General features: G+C 38.3%; 1 protein-coding gene across 4 annotated transcripts in view; it reads right to left on the bottom strand.

Moving 5' to 3' along the window:
- The window catches only part of arhgap44a (Rho GTPase activating protein 44a), a 54649-nt gene that overhangs the window by 23268 nt on the left and 13436 nt on the right, over positions 1-17945 (bottom strand). For all 4 annotated transcript variants that reach the window (XM_084419572.1, XM_084419574.1, XM_084419575.1 and 1 more), the window contains exons 2-7: positions 4112-4151; positions 3840-3959; positions 3672-3748; positions 1386-1497; positions 976-1052; positions 766-883 (exon numbers count right to left, since the gene is read on the bottom strand). In XM_084419572.1, the coding sequence (XP_084275698.1) occupies positions 766-883; positions 976-1052; positions 1386-1497; positions 3672-3748; positions 3840-3959; positions 4112-4151 (544 nt within the window). The remainder of the gene's footprint in view (positions 1-765; positions 884-975; positions 1053-1385; positions 1498-3671; positions 3749-3839; positions 3960-4111; positions 4152-17945) is intronic.

The raw sequence follows: 17945 nt of genomic DNA, 5'->3' as shown, positions 1-17945 counted from the left end.
TACATCATCATGAATATCTGAAATTTCTCATTTCTAATAAAACAAGCAAAACATTTTGAGATGGAGGCTACTAAGTAAGAGCATGTAAGCTTTGCTTTGCTTTGCTTTTAGTGAATTGTTTCATTAAAGGCCCCCTGAAATAAATCTTTTAGTTTTTTAGCTTTTAGTATGAATATGTTGGCCTTAAAGTTATGAATAAGCTGGTGTGTTCCAAAACAATGACAAAATTCACATTTAGGAGATATAAGCATTCAAAACTTACAGTCTCTCACTTCCGCTAAAATGGATCACCGATTTTTATGACATCACCGCGGACTTCAGCGCTTAAATCACATCTTCTGTCCAATCAAATGCTCTCTAGAATCTAAAGCTCCGCCCCCAATGCTATAAAGACCACCTGGCCAAAGCGAGCAATATTGGTTGGAGATGTGTGTTTGGTTGCTCAAACGCTCGAGTTTTATTCTGTTTTCCAACTGTATATTGGATAAGAATGAAATGGCTAGAATTTATTCACACCTCTACTATTGAATCCAACATATCATCAGCGCTCGGATTCGCTTTCATGGTGCTGTCAAAGTATGACTTGCAGTCTGTGAGGTAAACTAAACGCTACTGGCTATTTGAAAAGTGGGAGGAGCAATTCAGTATGTCCCGCCTTAGCTTCCTGTTTCAGTGGAAATTATGACCCCATCATACAAAGCTGTGCGTTCCAAGGCACTTCAGTGGACCTTTAAATGCAGAAGAAAGAGTGAGAGAAATCGTCACCCTGCAGATCTCCATCCGATTGGCCGTCTCCTCCATTTCCTCTCTCAGGGCATCAGACTTGGCTCCGCCCTGCTGCACATTACTAGGGTGACTTGAAGACTTGGATGACTGTTGCCACCTATAGCCCAGGAGGACAAATGACACCATCAGAGCACAATGTGGATAATGCTGAAGAATCAAATCTCAGGAATCAACCATAATAGTTCATACCGTGTCCTTGCAGAATCCATGTCCAGGACAAGTTTGGCTAAATGTTTTCGCTGTTTTTGAATGTTCGGAATTTCCACCTTAACATAAAACCGTGCACATATGAGAAATAAAAACAAGACCTTCATGCACGATAAACTGAAAGCATTTAAATGATCAACATAAAAACTTTGCTGAAAAACCTGTTGTAAACTAAATCTAGTACATGCCTTCTGTCATCTGACTGACACGGTTCATGGTTCACGTGTCTTTTTGCTGTTAAAACTAAACATAAGAATAACTTTTATATTGTTAGCAATATTTCAACATGAACACTTTGACTGTATTGCATTGCATTATATGATTGTGGAAAAAGTACACAAGATGTGGATTTCAGCATAACATTGCAAGAAAAAAAAAAACAACATGCTCACCTCAGCCAGCACATACAGAGGCTCCACAACATCTCTTTCAATCTGTAACTCAAAGACGAGCAGCTCTTGAGCCAACTTCTCCTCCGTTTCGCCACAAAGATTCAGCATCTTACTGCAGAAAGACCACCAGACAGTCAAACTAGTCAACGAAATCAGGACTGCATCCTGGTTCATTCACAAACATGAGTGAATATCATGAAAGCTCTCAAGAAGTTGGATGTGAGCATGACATGCTAGCCATATCTTTTGATGTCGATGTCAAACGGTGTGTGCCCAATCAGACACTGTGGTACTTTGGTGCTGTTTCATCTGTCCCTTCATATAAACAATCCAAATGCAAACCAAAACAGATTGCATGACAAGAGACATTTAGAAACCAAACTCTCAAACTATGAAGACAAACCAAAGAAGTCAAGGCTTGTCATGTTAACATGATCCCATGATCCCTACCCTGCAGATATGTGCTATAACTACACCACCTGGCTGCAAAAAAACATCTTTCTTCATTTTGACTGGGTTTACTGGCAGGTTGCAAAACAACTTAAAGAGATGCATGCTGCCACCTATTGTGCTGGAGTGTGTTTAATATTGAGTCAAAGGGTACGTTTACACGACAACGATATGCATTGTTTTTCCTTTGAGCTTTCCGCGTACAGACAAAGTACAGACATATTACTGTCTAGACAGACATAGACATAGTCTATAGTCACGTTTAGACATAGTCAAAACGATCCCCATTCACACAGATTCGCGAAAATGACTAAAAACGCTGTATTCTGCTGCCAGGCCATTAGATGGCGAAGAAACACTATAGACTGAACACGTAATACGCATGTGCATGACATCATCGTCTTCAAAGATTCGTGTTTTTTGTGTTGTTTACACGGAGACCATTTTCAAAAACTTGCACTATAAACTTGCACTATACTCTTACTGTCAAAAGATCAAGGACAAATTTATTTCTCATGTCATTGCCCTTTATAACTATATTATTACAATGAAAACTAAGAATCTAAAAAATCTCATTCAAATAATAGTAAATACAATGATAAATACAAAATACTAAAATATCACTGAGTGTGATGCATAGGTCTCCTGTCATTTATTTAAAGCTATGATTAATTGCTCTAGTTCTGCTTTGAGTTACATTTGGGGTGCCCAATCAAAGTAATTGATTAGCCATTTCATTTCAATATCAATCTTTATTACAATACAAATAGGCCTAGTATTTTTGTTAAAATATAAAATCTGTCTGAAATGAGTGAGGGCTGAGAAGTGATATCACTGAATCTGAACATTTCACAACTTTTTTTTTTTTTGGCTTCATGTGTTGCTACCATTTTTTAGTCCCATCTGTCAATTTCCCACATTTTCCATTTTGCCTTTTTTTTTTTTTTACTTAAGGACATAAAATACTGAACCTGTTCATCTAATATCTGCACTTCAAAAAGTGATTTTCTCACTCACTATTTTTGTCTTGTTTTCCAGTACAAATATCTAACATTCTCTATAACAAGAAACATGCAAAATGACATAAATCTTGTTTTCTGAAAGTCAAGAAAAATAATCTGACAGAAGGATAAGAAAAATAAACTTGAATTCCCTTTGAATTGCGTTTTTTTTTTTTATATATATATTTATCTCGTTAAAATGTTGGTTACTTTGTCATTTTGCTTCTTGTTAGACAACAAGTCTTGTTTCTGAATAATTTATCGAAATTAAATGTATACTTTCTGGGATTACTGATGCTATTGCTGGTGGTCATGTAAAATAAAAATCAGTAAAATGGTCTTTGTGTCTTTTGTTGGAAGAAAAATAACAAAACAGGGCAAAGACCATTTTACTGATTTTCATTTTTTTTTTTTTTTTTTTAAGTAGAATGTATACAAAGAATATTTGCCAATGGGGTAAAAAAAAAAAAAAACTTTATTCAAAATATAAATGTATTTTTTCTTCAAGAAAACAAGTTAATATCGTAAGTCATTTTGCTTTTCAATTACGTTTCTTGATTTAAGAATGTTTAGATATTTGCACTGGAAACAAGACAAAAATACTGAGCAAGAAAATCACTTTTTAGCAAAGTGGATTTCAAAGCATTTTCTCCATTGATGCCCATTCATGCCCATGCAACATGATCCTGGATGCATTAATCCTAATCTGGCATACTATACACAATGGACAGAATGTGAATTAGGATTCAGCCCAAGACAAAACAGTTTGAGAATTTAGTTAGAGGTCGAAATACAAAGGCAACAAGTAGCCTACTTAACGTATGTGAGCTCTCACCCAAAAAGAGAGTCGTCTCCTAACACAGCTGCTCCCTCCACCATACATTGAGCAAGTGTCGTCAGGGGCAACTTTTTCTGTTTAGGGAAAAATCACAATCAAGTTGTTATGAGAGTAAACAATTGCAGTGGAGAAAACAGACGTAACAGACGTGTAGAACTGACTTACCGCGGGCGATTTGACTGATCTCTTGTCTAAATCGGTGCCTTGTTGTCCCTGCAGACAGGCAGTCAGCTTCTTATGTGTGCTATGAGAGACCTGCTTTACCAGGTCTAAACGTTTCTCCACCTGAATGCAAAATAAGCACGTATGAAACATACACACAGGGTAGTGTAGATAAGAGTATAGACTACATTACAACAGTGTAGATTAGAGCTAAGTATATGCCGTATGTGTGTGCGGTTGTGTTCACACTGATCTCAGTACAGATTTATTCTCACCTGTAGCAGGTCTTCACTCAATACCTCTGTTTTTTCAGCCCTGTAATATGATAGAAAACAGACATTTAGGTGTTGCATGAGCAAGAGGTTGAATAATTTAGCTATGGGAGCACCTCGGAATGACTATAATTGCCTTCTGTAAGTATTTATTAAAGCTGCAGTCCGTAACTTTTGGCGCGTTAACGGTTAATAAACAAAACACTGCATGAGAACATTGTAGCCGGAACTACTTTTCTCTGTTTGTTTCTATGACGAGTCACGCAGATACTGTGCTACTCCGCAGTAGTACGACCCATACCAGTCTAAAATAGTCCCAATATAAACATTTGTTATAGGTTTAGCCTACCGCAGTGATACAGGATAAGACAAAAACACGGTTTGGAAAATGATGTACTCGCTTATTATATGTTGTAAATTTTGAACACAAAAAGGTTACTGACTGCAGCTTTAGGACACAATATGCAGAAACACATGCTAAACATGATTATGAATGCAACCTCAAAAAATGTGATAATGACTTTGAGTTGTATTGTAAGTTAAAAAAAGTTTTTTAATAAACTGCTGAAAAAAATGCTCTCTGTATACAATAAAAAAAACATCTAATCCACGATGAAACTTGTACCATTAGAATTTATTATTGACTTCGAAAGAAACTCTAAGCACCAACTACTAAGACACGATTACAACTGGTTCTGCACTTATTACCATTCTATTTGACACCAGACCAATATCTTACATTGAATAGGCTATACTGTAATATTATAAGAACAACAAATCAACATTCCCTAGATACTATGACTGGCAATTCAAACTGAGGAGATAAACTTTTCAGAAATTAGTGGATGGTCAACTCCGCCCCCAACCCCCTCCAGGTCACATACATTCACGAGACATGAAAACACTTTCATGATCCCCTATGAATGCAGCGTATTGAACTCTAGCCATTATACATTCATAATGAATCACAGCAAGTCTGAAGCCACAGCGAGGATGCAGAGCAGGTTCTCTTTCTGCTGAGCCTCAGATAAGCAGCATGACCCATATGGCGCTCACATACATACAGAAGAGCAGGTTGCCATGGCAGCAAATGCCGGTGAATGAAAATAGACACAGCACATATCCTTCCCATCCACGACGACAGTGATTTGTTAGTGTAAAAGAGGGTCTTGATGTACTGAGAGGAGCATTTTATATCTAAGGTAAAGTCAGCAGCATGTGTTTAAAGCGCCCCTATTATGCTTTTCCGAATATTACCTTTCATTCAGTGTGTAATATAGCTGTCTATGAATGTAAAGGGTCTGCAAAGTTTGCATGACAAATAAAGCTATTGTCTCCTAAAAGACAGAAACGATTCTGAACAGCTGAAATGAGTCGTCAGTAATTCCAGTTTCACTTCAAGTTATACCTACAGTGTAAAAAAAAATGTGCATAATGCCAGCCTATATGGTCTTCACTAGCTGCCCAGGAACAATGTCTATTTTGACCATCAAACACTGATGTTGCTGAGGCCTGGAAGAGTTTGTTTTGTGTTGTCAACATGTCGAGATTACACAGTTTTCAACACTGCGAAAGCAAATCCTTTTTGCGTGCACTTCAAAAGGATGAGGACTCACACTGGAATTGATACGGAAAAACTGACGCCATTGGGGGATCCGGCGCTCAAATTCAGATATGGTAATAGGCATTTTGTTTCCGACATGCGCTGTTAACGGTAGACCAATCACAACAGACTGGGCCATCTGACTAATCAGAGCATAGTTGACCAATTACAACAGACTGGGACATCTGACCAATCAGAGCAGAGTTAGCCATCTGACCAATCAGAGCAGAGCAGACCAATCACAACAGACTGGACCATCTGACTAATCAGAGCAGAGTTGACCAATCACAATAGACTGGGTCAACTGACCAATCAGAGCAGAGTAGACCAATCACAACAGACTGGGCCATCTGACCAATCAGAGCAGAGTTAGCCATCTGACCAATCAGAGCAGAGCAGAACAATCACAACAGACTGGACCATCTGACTAATCAGAGCAGAGTTGACCAATCACAACAGACTGGACCATCAGACCAATCAGAGCAGAGCAGACAAATCACAACACACTGGGTCATCTGACCAATCAGAGCAGAGTTAGCCATCTGACCAATCAGAGCAAAGTAGACCAATCATAACAGACTGGGCTATCTGACCATTTAGGCAAGGCATATGTGAAGACAGCAATCAAAAGAGCACCTCTTTATCTTAAAATGTTGTGTAGCCTAATTACGCTTCTCCGTGTGAAAATGCTGTCCCGATAAAGCCTTGATTCCTGCTCTAGCTGCATTATAACATTCGTATAGTGTTTGCGTGTGTCTTGACACTGTTAACCTCTAGAAAGCGCTGGGAGACAGCACGTTCGAATTTGCTGCAGTATTAATACAAATGTAGTATACAGTAGTAGCCTATAATATAACAGCGAGAATGACGTCCACTTTAATATAGTGTTTGCGGGTGTCTCGACAGTTACAAATAAAGCCACAATAAGCTCATGGAGTGAACTTGTCAATCATCTTGATGGATGACGCGGAGGAAACACTGACCAATAAGAGGACAGTTGTACTCGCATGTGACTTGCGTGAACATATTTTGGTGCGCTTTGAAAGGTTGCCTTGTGAAAGCGAACCGAACCAAGAAGAAAATGCAACATTGTAACAAATTAAGTCCCTGTTTCGGAACAAAACAAATGAGGTGTGAAAACACCCTGAATCTTCGAATGAATCGTTTTCAGACGCTCTGAGAAATGAGGTGATGTGCAATGTATAGCCTATTATGAGAAAATTAAGGTGTTTTTATTTTATTTTAGATGCATGTAAATCTATTGTATAGGATACCTCCAAAACAAAATTAGGAACCTTTAAAATATCACAGTGGCACTTTAAAAGAAAGAGGCAATTTTAGAACAGTGTTGCAATTTTCAAGAATTTACAAGGTGGGAAAATGCAATACAAATGCAATGAAAAAAGCAAACAAATCACTGTTATAATTGGCATACAAGTATATATCCTTCACAAACCGCAAGCACGCTTGGGTAAGTGTATCTCTGAACGACCTTTCTTGTAATATTCCTACACCTGAAAATGCACATTTAGAGGTCTGCAGTTCTAAAACCTTCCTGTAGAGCTTCAAGGGTAAAACTTATTACTTACAGTATGTTCACCCCAGCCTGACAATAAATAATAAATTACACTAAAGGAAACACTATTGCTACACATTGAACACCATTTGGAGTAGTTTGGGATCTGCTGTGTGAATTATTTAAACCCCTGAATTGTGTTCAGAATCTATGATTTTTAAGGAGGGGAGACAAATTGACCCTAAATGGATTCAATACAAATCACCACAATTTATAAATTACATAATCGTAATATAATTTTTTTTAGGCATGACCCTAAATGAGAAAAAGTCTCAAAATTTCAAGATTTATTTGTCAATTATTTTCCAGACTGCAAAATTAGCAGTGACCATGTTGCGACTTGGGCATGCTGGAACATTTGAATTAAATTATTTGTAATTAATAAATATATAATTACAATTACTTCATATTTTATTTAAATAATGATTAAAATGTAATAAATTTGTAATTATTTAATTATTACATTTTTAATTCAATTATATTTTAATTGATTAGATAACTAATACACTCCTGTTTTATGAAGGTTTAAGGCATATTTAATCCTATACCTTCAAATTGGAGCTTTTTTTTGTAATTCTTTGACGCATACACGACTTTTCAAAATCTGAAGCCCTTTATTTTAGCCCCTATTTTAGCAGCAATTAATAATTAAAATATAACATCCTCCTAAACAACATTTGTCAATTTCGAGGGATTTTTGCCCTTAACATCAGAATGCTGGTTTTCCTTCTGTTGGTGACTCATCACTCAGTCTGTCTGTTCTCTTTGAAGACGACATGAAACAGACCCTATTGACTTTCCATATAAATGTCCCTAGTCTTATTGTGCATGATTCATCAGAGAAAAAAAAATTTGTTTGTTTTCATAATCTTTCACAAAATTGTAGAACTTTCTCTGCAACGACTCTTCTAATTCAGTCTGTATGAGAAAAATTATGTTATAAAATAAACAGTTCTGACTCTGATTAGATGAGTCACAATTATAGCCATTTTAAAATAGCCAATACTCACACCTGCGAGCAAACATATTATATTAATGAGCCAAGATGCTACACCGCATGCCAATCATAAATAGCCTGCAGTTATTTAAATTATTATAATTCCTTACGTGTCTTTTAACAATTCAGTTTTGAATTTGAACATGCTTTTGGGCAGCAGTATCCTCCTTTTTCAGGTCTATTGATAAAAAAAACAGATGCTTCAAGCTGAACTGCTCTCCTACTCTGCAAATTTCCCAAGGCAAAGAAAAAACAAACAAGCGGCCTGGCAGAGGAGAACAGATGATGCATGTGAATGGCCTAGTGCTCTGAGAGAGCCGGCCTGCTGGGGCCGGGCCAGAGCTGAGGCACTGACCGGGGAGATTGTCCCACGCACATCCAAACTCTCCTCCACTCACTCTTCAAAATGACTCGCGGGCAGCAGCAGAACTCTCAGATGCAGCAATTAGTTTGCAAACACCTTGCAGAGATGTTTCTTTTTTTAGGTTGCAATGCACTGCATTGATATTTCCCATTTTCACCGTTATTGTTCTAGTGGGGTGGACATATAGTTATCAACCTTGGTGTGAACGGGCCTTTAATCCAAATTTTGTCCTGTAAAAAAATTATCGTGATTTTAACAGTAAAAGACTGTAAAAATGCTACGGTGAAAAACTGTTAATTGGTTAACAGAACGTTTCCGTACTATATACGGTTAATAACTGTGATAGATCTACCGTACATTTAATGTAATTTTACAGTAAAATACTGTTAAATTCACAATTTTTGGTCATTGTATAATTTACATAGCCTGGGTTTCCCCATACTGCCTTGCTCGCAGCGCGATTCTATTCACGCTGCTATGGCAGTCTGGACACCATGGGACAATTTTTCCCCTGAAAAAGGGAACCAATCACAGAACGGGGAGGGAGCAGCAAGATGATGACGACACCGAAGCAGTTTGTTTATCAGACTCGACGTTACCTTCTACCCTCATGTTTATCTTGCACAAACGGTAATATTCGCTAAACGCCATCGTGTACAAATAAATCTTTGACCCATCGTCTTTTTCCTCGTCGAATTTCTGTCACTCTACATACGTCATCTGGTATAATTGAAGCGATTGGCTATGAGCTACATACAGGCGCATTTGATAGACATTCATAGCGCCCAATAAACGGCTCTGGGCATTCGTAAACCACGCCTCAAATACGAGAAAATGCGCACGTAGTTCCCAGACCAAGTCTCAATGAGACTTGGTCTGACGTTAGCCAGGCTATAATTTACATTGAAAACCAGTAAATTGACATTCCCACAATTCCCTGCGTGACACTTCACATTTGATGTATTTTTGTTGAAATAACTACGTTTCTTCATAGTGTTTCTTAGTTTTTTCTAATCAGTTATGCAAATTAGGGTTTTATGTTACATTTTATGTTATGTTGTTAAATTAATGTTTATTGCATTTTAAAAATGTCATGTGTGTTACCATGGTGGTGTTTAGTGTTTGTGTGAATGACACTGTGCTCGTATTATTTTTCTAGGTTTGTGGAAAAGCTGCTTGTGATGAGCTTTGAATTATCATGTGATTCATCACCTCTGTGATTGATGGTTGTCAGTGTATTACAACGGTACAAAACAGATATTAGTGCTTCAATACGTTGGTAAATTAACATTATATCAGATTATTAAATACATTTTTTTTTACTGTAAATTTAAGTTAAGTCTGTAAATCCTAAAATGCTGCTACTGTAATTTTTACAGTAAATTTCTGGCAACCACAGCTGCCGTTTTTTTACAGTGTAATGAGCGACAAGGGATTATATTTTAGAAATAAATTTGTTCTATTTCTTGCGCCGTCGCGGCTTGAACAACAACATCCAAAGTATGGCAATAATAATCTCAGATACTTACTATGTGCTTTATTTAACGTTAAAAGAATTCAATGTGAGTTTCAATGTCATCTTGCATTAAATTTATAGCCATACTGGGAGAGACAATGGATAATTCACCTCAGATCATGAAAATAAATGGAAAAGGAAACTCGGTGTGAACAAACAAATATTGTTTCAGTCACTCATTTTGTATTTTTAATAATGTTAAAATGGAGCAATATTTGTGAGAATCCGCAAGAATTTGCAAGAATCCGCTTCGCGTCGGGCAGTTCTGTGCCCTATATATATATAGGGCAGAGGTACAGACAAGTAGTCCTCTAACTCACATCAATGCATGACCATCCTTCTAATTCCCGGAAAACTGAGTGAATGAAATCACTGCCATTCAGGTCTATATGAGCTCGGTCTACTCCCAGCCAAAGATTTCCGAACTCAGCCTGTCCCGTGGCTTCCTGTGTGAGCGGGGTGGTGCCTGACACCAAGGGGACCGCAGGAACAATGTGTGTACGGAGCGCCCTGATCACAGACCTCCGAACAGTCAAGACAGCAGCCACACAGGCTCAGCCTTTCTCCTTCCCACTTCCTGTCCCGTCTGCAAAACCTCTTCCTGCTATTGTGACTCGAGCAGAGCCACGCCGCTGTCGGGCCGATCCGCATAATAGCCATTCTACTGCTTTTATTTAAAGACAGAATGAGACTTTATCACTGCAGAGAAGAATAGTGCTGCTATCAGGGCTCTTATCTGATGCCAACAGCCCTGTGGTGGAGGGATTGTTTTTGCCATCTGTTCCTTGGCTCCACTTCTTCCTCCATCTTATTTCAAGCACTTTGTCAGGCCTACAACAGTTTGAAGACTGTTCGGCACTTTCGAAGAATAGGGTACAAAACAGGGCTCAGTAAAAGGAGTTCCTCTTAATATTAAGTCATTAAAGTCCCCCTGTAGTCAATATTTTTATCCTTTAAAACTCATCTTTGATCACCAAAATTACATATATAAAAAAAAAAAAAATCCTTTAAAAAAAATTCTTCATGCCTTAGCTTGAATGTATCACCCTGTCACCCTTGCCTCATTTAATATACGCGGTTCTATGAATATGTAAATTAGCCCCGCCTCCACTCACTCACACCAGCTCAGAGATCCACTCGTTGACGATTACACATTGACCTGGGCCGGGTTTCCCAATAACGATGTATCTTAGCTCTTAAGAGCGTTCTCTACGTGCAAGGTTACGAACGCTCGCCGCAATTCCACGCGCGTTTCCCAAAAATGCACTTAACATGAACGCGCGAGAACGCGTTCTACGTGCTACTTAAGAGTCGCTGTCCATTTGTCAAGTGCTGAAATGTCACCTTGTAGAATGGCTCGTAATTGTAGCACACGCTTGTATTTTGAAATGTTTAAACTAATTGTTTTCAACTGATATGCATTTTCTACGAGGCCAATAATCCACAAAAGCACAAACCTACAAGTGTTTACCAGCAAACCTACACCAACAAAATGGCTGAACCAAAAAAATCTAAGAAATAGGAGGAGATTAATGTCATTTTAGAGCTATACAAACATTATTTTCAGCAGGTTTAAGGGAAGTCATACAAATAAACAAAACCTGAAAATCTGGGATTTTGCTAGAAAACTGACTGCAACTAGTGGCATTAGAAGATCAGGAAGAAGTGGCAGGACTTTGCCAGCCTTGCTAAAAGGAAAAGGGCACTGCAGAGGACAACATTTAATAAAACAGGTGGTGCCCAATGAGTCCTCCCTTCTCACAGCAGAGGAGGAAAAGGCCTTGTCAATGCTTGGCACAAGTGCTTCAGATGGCATTTGTGGTGGTATTGACAGCCTGAGTCAGGTCCTTCATCAGTTTCATCTGCCATCTCCCAGCACCTACCATCTCCTAGTCCTCCAAACAACCCTCCCAGGCCTCAGCCTCCATCTTCTGTTGTCCAGACTGCAGCCACAACACCTCAGCAGTTTGAGAATGTTTGTAGTTGTTGTCAGGGCATATGAGAGTGTCCTTGCTTAACAGGGAGGAATAAGATGAAGAGGTGGTGGAGGACTAGGAGGACAAAGATGGCATGGGACCACATGATGGCCAACCAAGAAATGCCCAATACATGGCTGGTTTTCGTGCATATCAGCAAGTCATTGTCAGATTTTTTCCTTTTTTTCCCAGTCTTTGAAGCATATCACATCTTTTATTTATTTTTTGTTCATTCATTTCATTTTTATTAAAATTATTAGATTAAATTATTTCTATTTTTTGTTTTGTTTTCTGACCTTTTTAATTATTTTATTTATACATTCATTTAACAAATAATAATAATAATAATAAAGTAATAAAGGGTACAACAAAGTACAATCAAAACCTTATATTATAATCACATTGCATTTGAATAAAGTTAAAGGTGTAATCTGCCGGTTGTCCTGCAGGTGACCTCATAACTCTGTCTTCTTACGACGCACTTCGGGATTTACGATTACTCCAGAGCACTCGTAGATCTACGATGATTTTCAAGTGCTACTTAAGTTACGATGTTTTTGGGAAACAGACCGTAATATTAAGATCAGTCGTACGATCGTTTTTACGATCTACTTAGGCTTACGATGCTTTTGGGAAACGCAGCCCTGATTGGTTACAAGGTAGTTTGTGATGTCAGAAACACCAGAGATTTCACGTTTTTGAGACTGCCGAAAATAGTCAGCAATGGTGTTTGAATGGTTTGTCTTAGAGCATATTAAAAACACCACATAGACATATAAACAACATTAAAAGCTTGATTTTCACCACAGGGGGACTTTAAGGATGTTCTATATGAATACAGAGAAAATAAGAAAGTCATGTTAAAAGACTGTGAGCAAAAGATCATTTTATTTGCCTGGACCAAAATAGCAAATATGGAAATTAACAGGTGTGTACACAACGCCAAAAATTCTGTTTACTTGCATTCGGCAACATTTTTTCTCATCTTCATCCTGATATATCCTCTGCATGATCTACATGCAACATGATGCAGAAAGCAGAGCATCTGTCATCCTGCATGTGTGCAAACAGCCCTCGAGGAAAGGTCCCTACACACTGCAGAACTCTCTGCTGGAGCCTTTGACGGAAAAGAAATGCGTTCTCCATTGACGGCCATTTAAAATTAGAAATACACTTTTAAATCTAGTTTTTAAGTATCTTATTTTAGAATAAAAGCAGGAGTGATGACAGTTGAAGGAGAGATGACCAGGCCTGGGACAGTTTAAGATGTTGTAGTATTATGTTATGTGCAGCACTACTGCTTCGTTTCGTAGTTTATTTCACCAGCCACTTTATGTACACCTTGCTAGTACAGGGTTGGACCCTTTGCCTTCAGAACTGCCTTAATTATTCATGGCATAGATTCAACAATGTGCTGGAAATATTCCTCAGAGGTTTTGGTCCATATTGACATGATATCATCGCACAGTTGCTGCAGATTTATCATCTGCTCATCCATGATGCGAATCTCCCATTCCTTCACATCCCAAAGCTGCTTTATTGGATTGAGAACTGGTGACTGTGGAGGCCATTGAGTTTAGTGAACTCACTGTCATGTTCAAGAAACCAAGAGATGATTTGAGCTTTGTGACATGGAGAGTTATCCTGCTGGAAGTGGCCATCAGAAGATGATACACTGTGGTCATAAAGGGATGGACGTGGTCAGCAACAATACTCAGGTAGGCTGTGGCGTTTAAATGATGCTCAATTGGTACTAAAGGCCAAAAGTGTGCCAAGAAAATGTCTAACACACCATTACACCAGTAGCAGCCTGACCCTTTGATTCAAGACAGGACGGATGCATGCTTTCATGTTGATTATGCCAAATTCTGATCCTACAATCTGAATGTCTCAGCATAAATCCAGACTCATCAGACCAGACAACATTTTTCCAATCTTCTATTGTCTGATTTTGTTGAGCCTCAGTTTCCAGTTCTCATCTGACAGGAGTGGTGTGTGTCTTCTGCTTCTGTAGTTCATCTGCTTCAAGGTTCGACATGTTGATCCTTCAGAGATGCTCTCCTGCAGACGTCAGTTGTAACAAGTGGATATTTGAGTTACTGTTGCCTTTCATCCAGCTTAAATCAGTCTGATCATTCTCCTCTGACCTCTGGCATCAACAAGGCATTGCCAATGTTGAAAAGAGTTGTGCTGCTTAATATTTTTGTGGAAACCAATTAAAATAGAAATCTTTTGTAACATCATAAATGTCACTTTTGATCAATTAAATGGATCTTCGATTAATCCAATTGTTATTTTCTTTTAAAAAATCGTACTGACCCCAAACTTTTGATCAATAGTGTACGTATACCGTAGGCTACATATTGTCACATGCCACGGTGTAACCAGAAACGGGCATTAAGAAAGTAAATAGGTCATTCATATTGACTTTTGAATTTGAATTTGTTCATATGACAGAGTTTAACTTTCACAAACACTCGCGTTTTTCCTTTGCATTTGGAAACCAGTGCTGTTTAGGCTGCGAGAGACCGATACCCAAGTCCAGCAGGAAGACACATCCATCCAGTTGAAGCCTTCATTGGTTGACTACACTGCTTCAGAGAGCCATTTGAGCCCGACAGGTAGTCGGACAGAAGACGAGCCTCAGAGAGCGGGCGAGATGACAGGAGCATATGTTTAAGCGGACACTTCAGTGGCTCCCACAGCCCCGGTGCCACTCAGGCCAGAGGGCATTGTTCTCAGAAGTAAGATCAAAGCCAGGGCTCTGTATCAGTATGGATCTTTAAAGAGACGAGCTCCTCTACGCTGTTTGTTTTCAGAGGGAGGAGTTTCCTCCTGGGATTTCTGACATGCATTTGAACTGCCTATCACGTCAAGAGCCAACTGCACAGTTGCATTTTGGGCAGACGGGATATAAACCCAAACACTGTGGTCTTACTGACCTCAAACATAGACAGGATGTGGAAGGAAGGACGTAGTTTGTATGTGCGACTATTTGTATTTTATTTGTAAATACTGTATGAAGTGGCCTACATCAACTTTATAAGAAGTGGATAGAGAGAGGGGTCTGTGCTAAGTAATCGTGTGGGAAGAAACCCATTTAGAAGTGATGTAAAAGCAGTTTGACACTGACATCTGTCACCATCTTTCTGTACTTACTTATCATGCACTGACAGAATTAAGATGCCTGAATCTAAAGCCTTAAAGGTACACTTAATTTACTCTCCCATATCATTTCAAACTATGATTAATGTTAGTTTTTCTATAGAATAAAAAAATTGTACATAATTCAGCAATAAGTGACAGAAAAGTCATTTCTAATGTTACAAAGGTTTTCTATATCAAATATATGCTGGTCTTTTGAACTTTCTATTCATCAAATAATCCTGAAATAAAATGTATCACAGTTTCCACAAAAATATTAGGCACAACTGTTTTCAACATTGATAATAATAATAAATGTTTCTTGTGCATCAAATCATCATATTAGAATGATTTCTGAAGGATCATGTGACACTGAAGACTGGAGTAATGATGCTGAAAATTCAGCTTTGATCACACGAATAAATTACATTTTACAATATATGAACATAGAAAATTGTTATTCAAAATTGTAATAATATTTCGCAATATTCCTGTATTTTGATCAAATTAATGCAGCCTGAGTAAACATAAGAGACTTCTTTCAAAAAACCTCACTGACTTTGAACGGTAGTGTTTAATGATTAATAATGACACAATTTTCCCTTTTTTTCAAAAGCCTTCTAAGTAAACTGAATCAGTAGCTACATAAAAAATTGTTTCGGTTGTTTGCTCTATTATACCTCTATATATATATATATATATATATTTGTGTGTGTGTGTGTGTGTGTGTGTGTGTGTGTGTATGTACATATTATATAAACACAAACTTTGTTAGATGCGATTAATCGTGATTATATATATATATATATATATATATTAGAACTAGTTGGTAACAATGGAACTTGCGACAATAGCTGGCTAACAATGCTTTTGGAAAACACATCCCTGAAAGGTTTAAACTAGTACAAATACACAGGCTAATAATTAATTACAAAGTAAAAAAGTCACCCATTCAGACATCATTACTCGGTCATATCACAACCCCTCAGCTAAAAGATACACCTCAGTGTCTGCGACCATCGTTGTAATTTACAGATAACTCATTGACTTACGGTCAGAAAAGATGATGGCTATTAGTAATAGCAGCCAACAAAATGTTTAATCTGAAGATGTTCAACAAAGAGACTTCAATGTGATTTGTTTGTAATAAATAGAATGAAAAGGCATATTATTCATATGTGTTTGGTCCTTCACAGCCTGCACTATAATTCTAATTTGTTATAGTGTTAGACGTTGAAGGTAAGAAAAGGTATTCACATGATTCAAAGCAATCCTTTCGAAAGAGAAAATGACCCTTTAAAATAAACCACGTTTTTGCTCATGTACCTTTAAGGCTTCAAAGCAAATTAGCTCTATTATGATTGGCTAATCTCTGCTTACTGACAGTCACACTGTTGTTCATCATGCCAGGCCAAGATGCTGAATAGGCTACTGAATAGACACTGATATGTGAACGTGGGCGGTCATACTGTATGTTCACATGCTCATGGTTGTCAAGGCAATACTATCCCGGTTTTTGTGGCTTATTTTCCATAAAAGATCTGTGAGGACGGAGCTTTGCATTTTGAATGTCAGAGGACATCTACACACTACATCAAACTGTTATATTTCAAAAGAGCAAAGAAAATCAGATTTTCCATGAGATGTCCCCTTTAACAAGCGCCTCAAAGCTCCTGGGTTTAACCCCAGAGGCGATTTTTGGATTTTAGCCTTAAGACGGTTCAGCCCCATAACAGAATATGAGATGATGTGGGGTCACACTTGCGATTCGTCCATATTCGACCAGGCTGACTTTTTACCTTCCAGCACAGCCATGAAAAATGGTGCAGAGGAAACTGGCAGCTCAAACTCTTCCTCCTCCTCCTCCTCCTCCTCCTCCTCCTCACTCTGCACCTAAGATGAGTATATCTGATCTAGAGAGAGTAATACACTCCTCTCCCACTGTGCCGCCCACTCTCCCTCTCACACAAGAGATGCTACATTTTAATAACTGGGAAACGGAGAGAAAGAGAGAGCGAGCAGGAGGAGGCCTGGAGCGTTGGCGGTGAACTGCATTTTCTTCATGCGAGACCTGCTTTTAGAGTCTCTCTGTACAGAGTATATTTATGAAAAGTTCTGCCTAAAAATGCAGCGAGACACATAAGCGCTACCCTGAGATGATAAGAACGAAAGCCGGGGAATGACACGAGGCGAGTAAAACAGAGAAACCCACTTACTGAGGGACGTGCAGTGAACTAGGTCACCACTCTGTTAAATATGCAAGAATAACTGCAAGGAACACACACATTCTGAAACATCATTCATTCAGGGAGTGTAAAATCTGATTTATAAAAATAGCTAAACCTTCCTTTCCCTGCAGCACATTACATATGCCCAGATGTCTGACCTGAAGGTACACCATCAAATGCAAAACCCATCAAATGATGTGCAAAAGTTTTTGCTCAGACGATACTCTTTCACAGCTGAGGAGATTTAATGGAGTTCTAAGTTGTGTTTTAAAAGGGGTCCTATTATGCTTTTTTACATTTTCAACTTTCTTTAGTGTGTAATGCTGCTGTTTGAGCATGAAAAAGGTCTGCAAAATTACAAAGCACAAAGTCACTGGAAAGCGAGTTATTCTGTATATCAGTGCGCACTGTTTCTGAACTCCCTGAAACTCTT

This window comes from Rutilus rutilus (assembly GCF_951802725.1).
Source record: "Rutilus rutilus genome assembly, chromosome: 1".
NCBI lineage: Eukaryota > Metazoa > Chordata > Actinopteri > Cypriniformes > Leuciscidae > Rutilus > Rutilus rutilus.
This window is presented reverse-complemented; position numbering and strand designations above follow the sequence as displayed.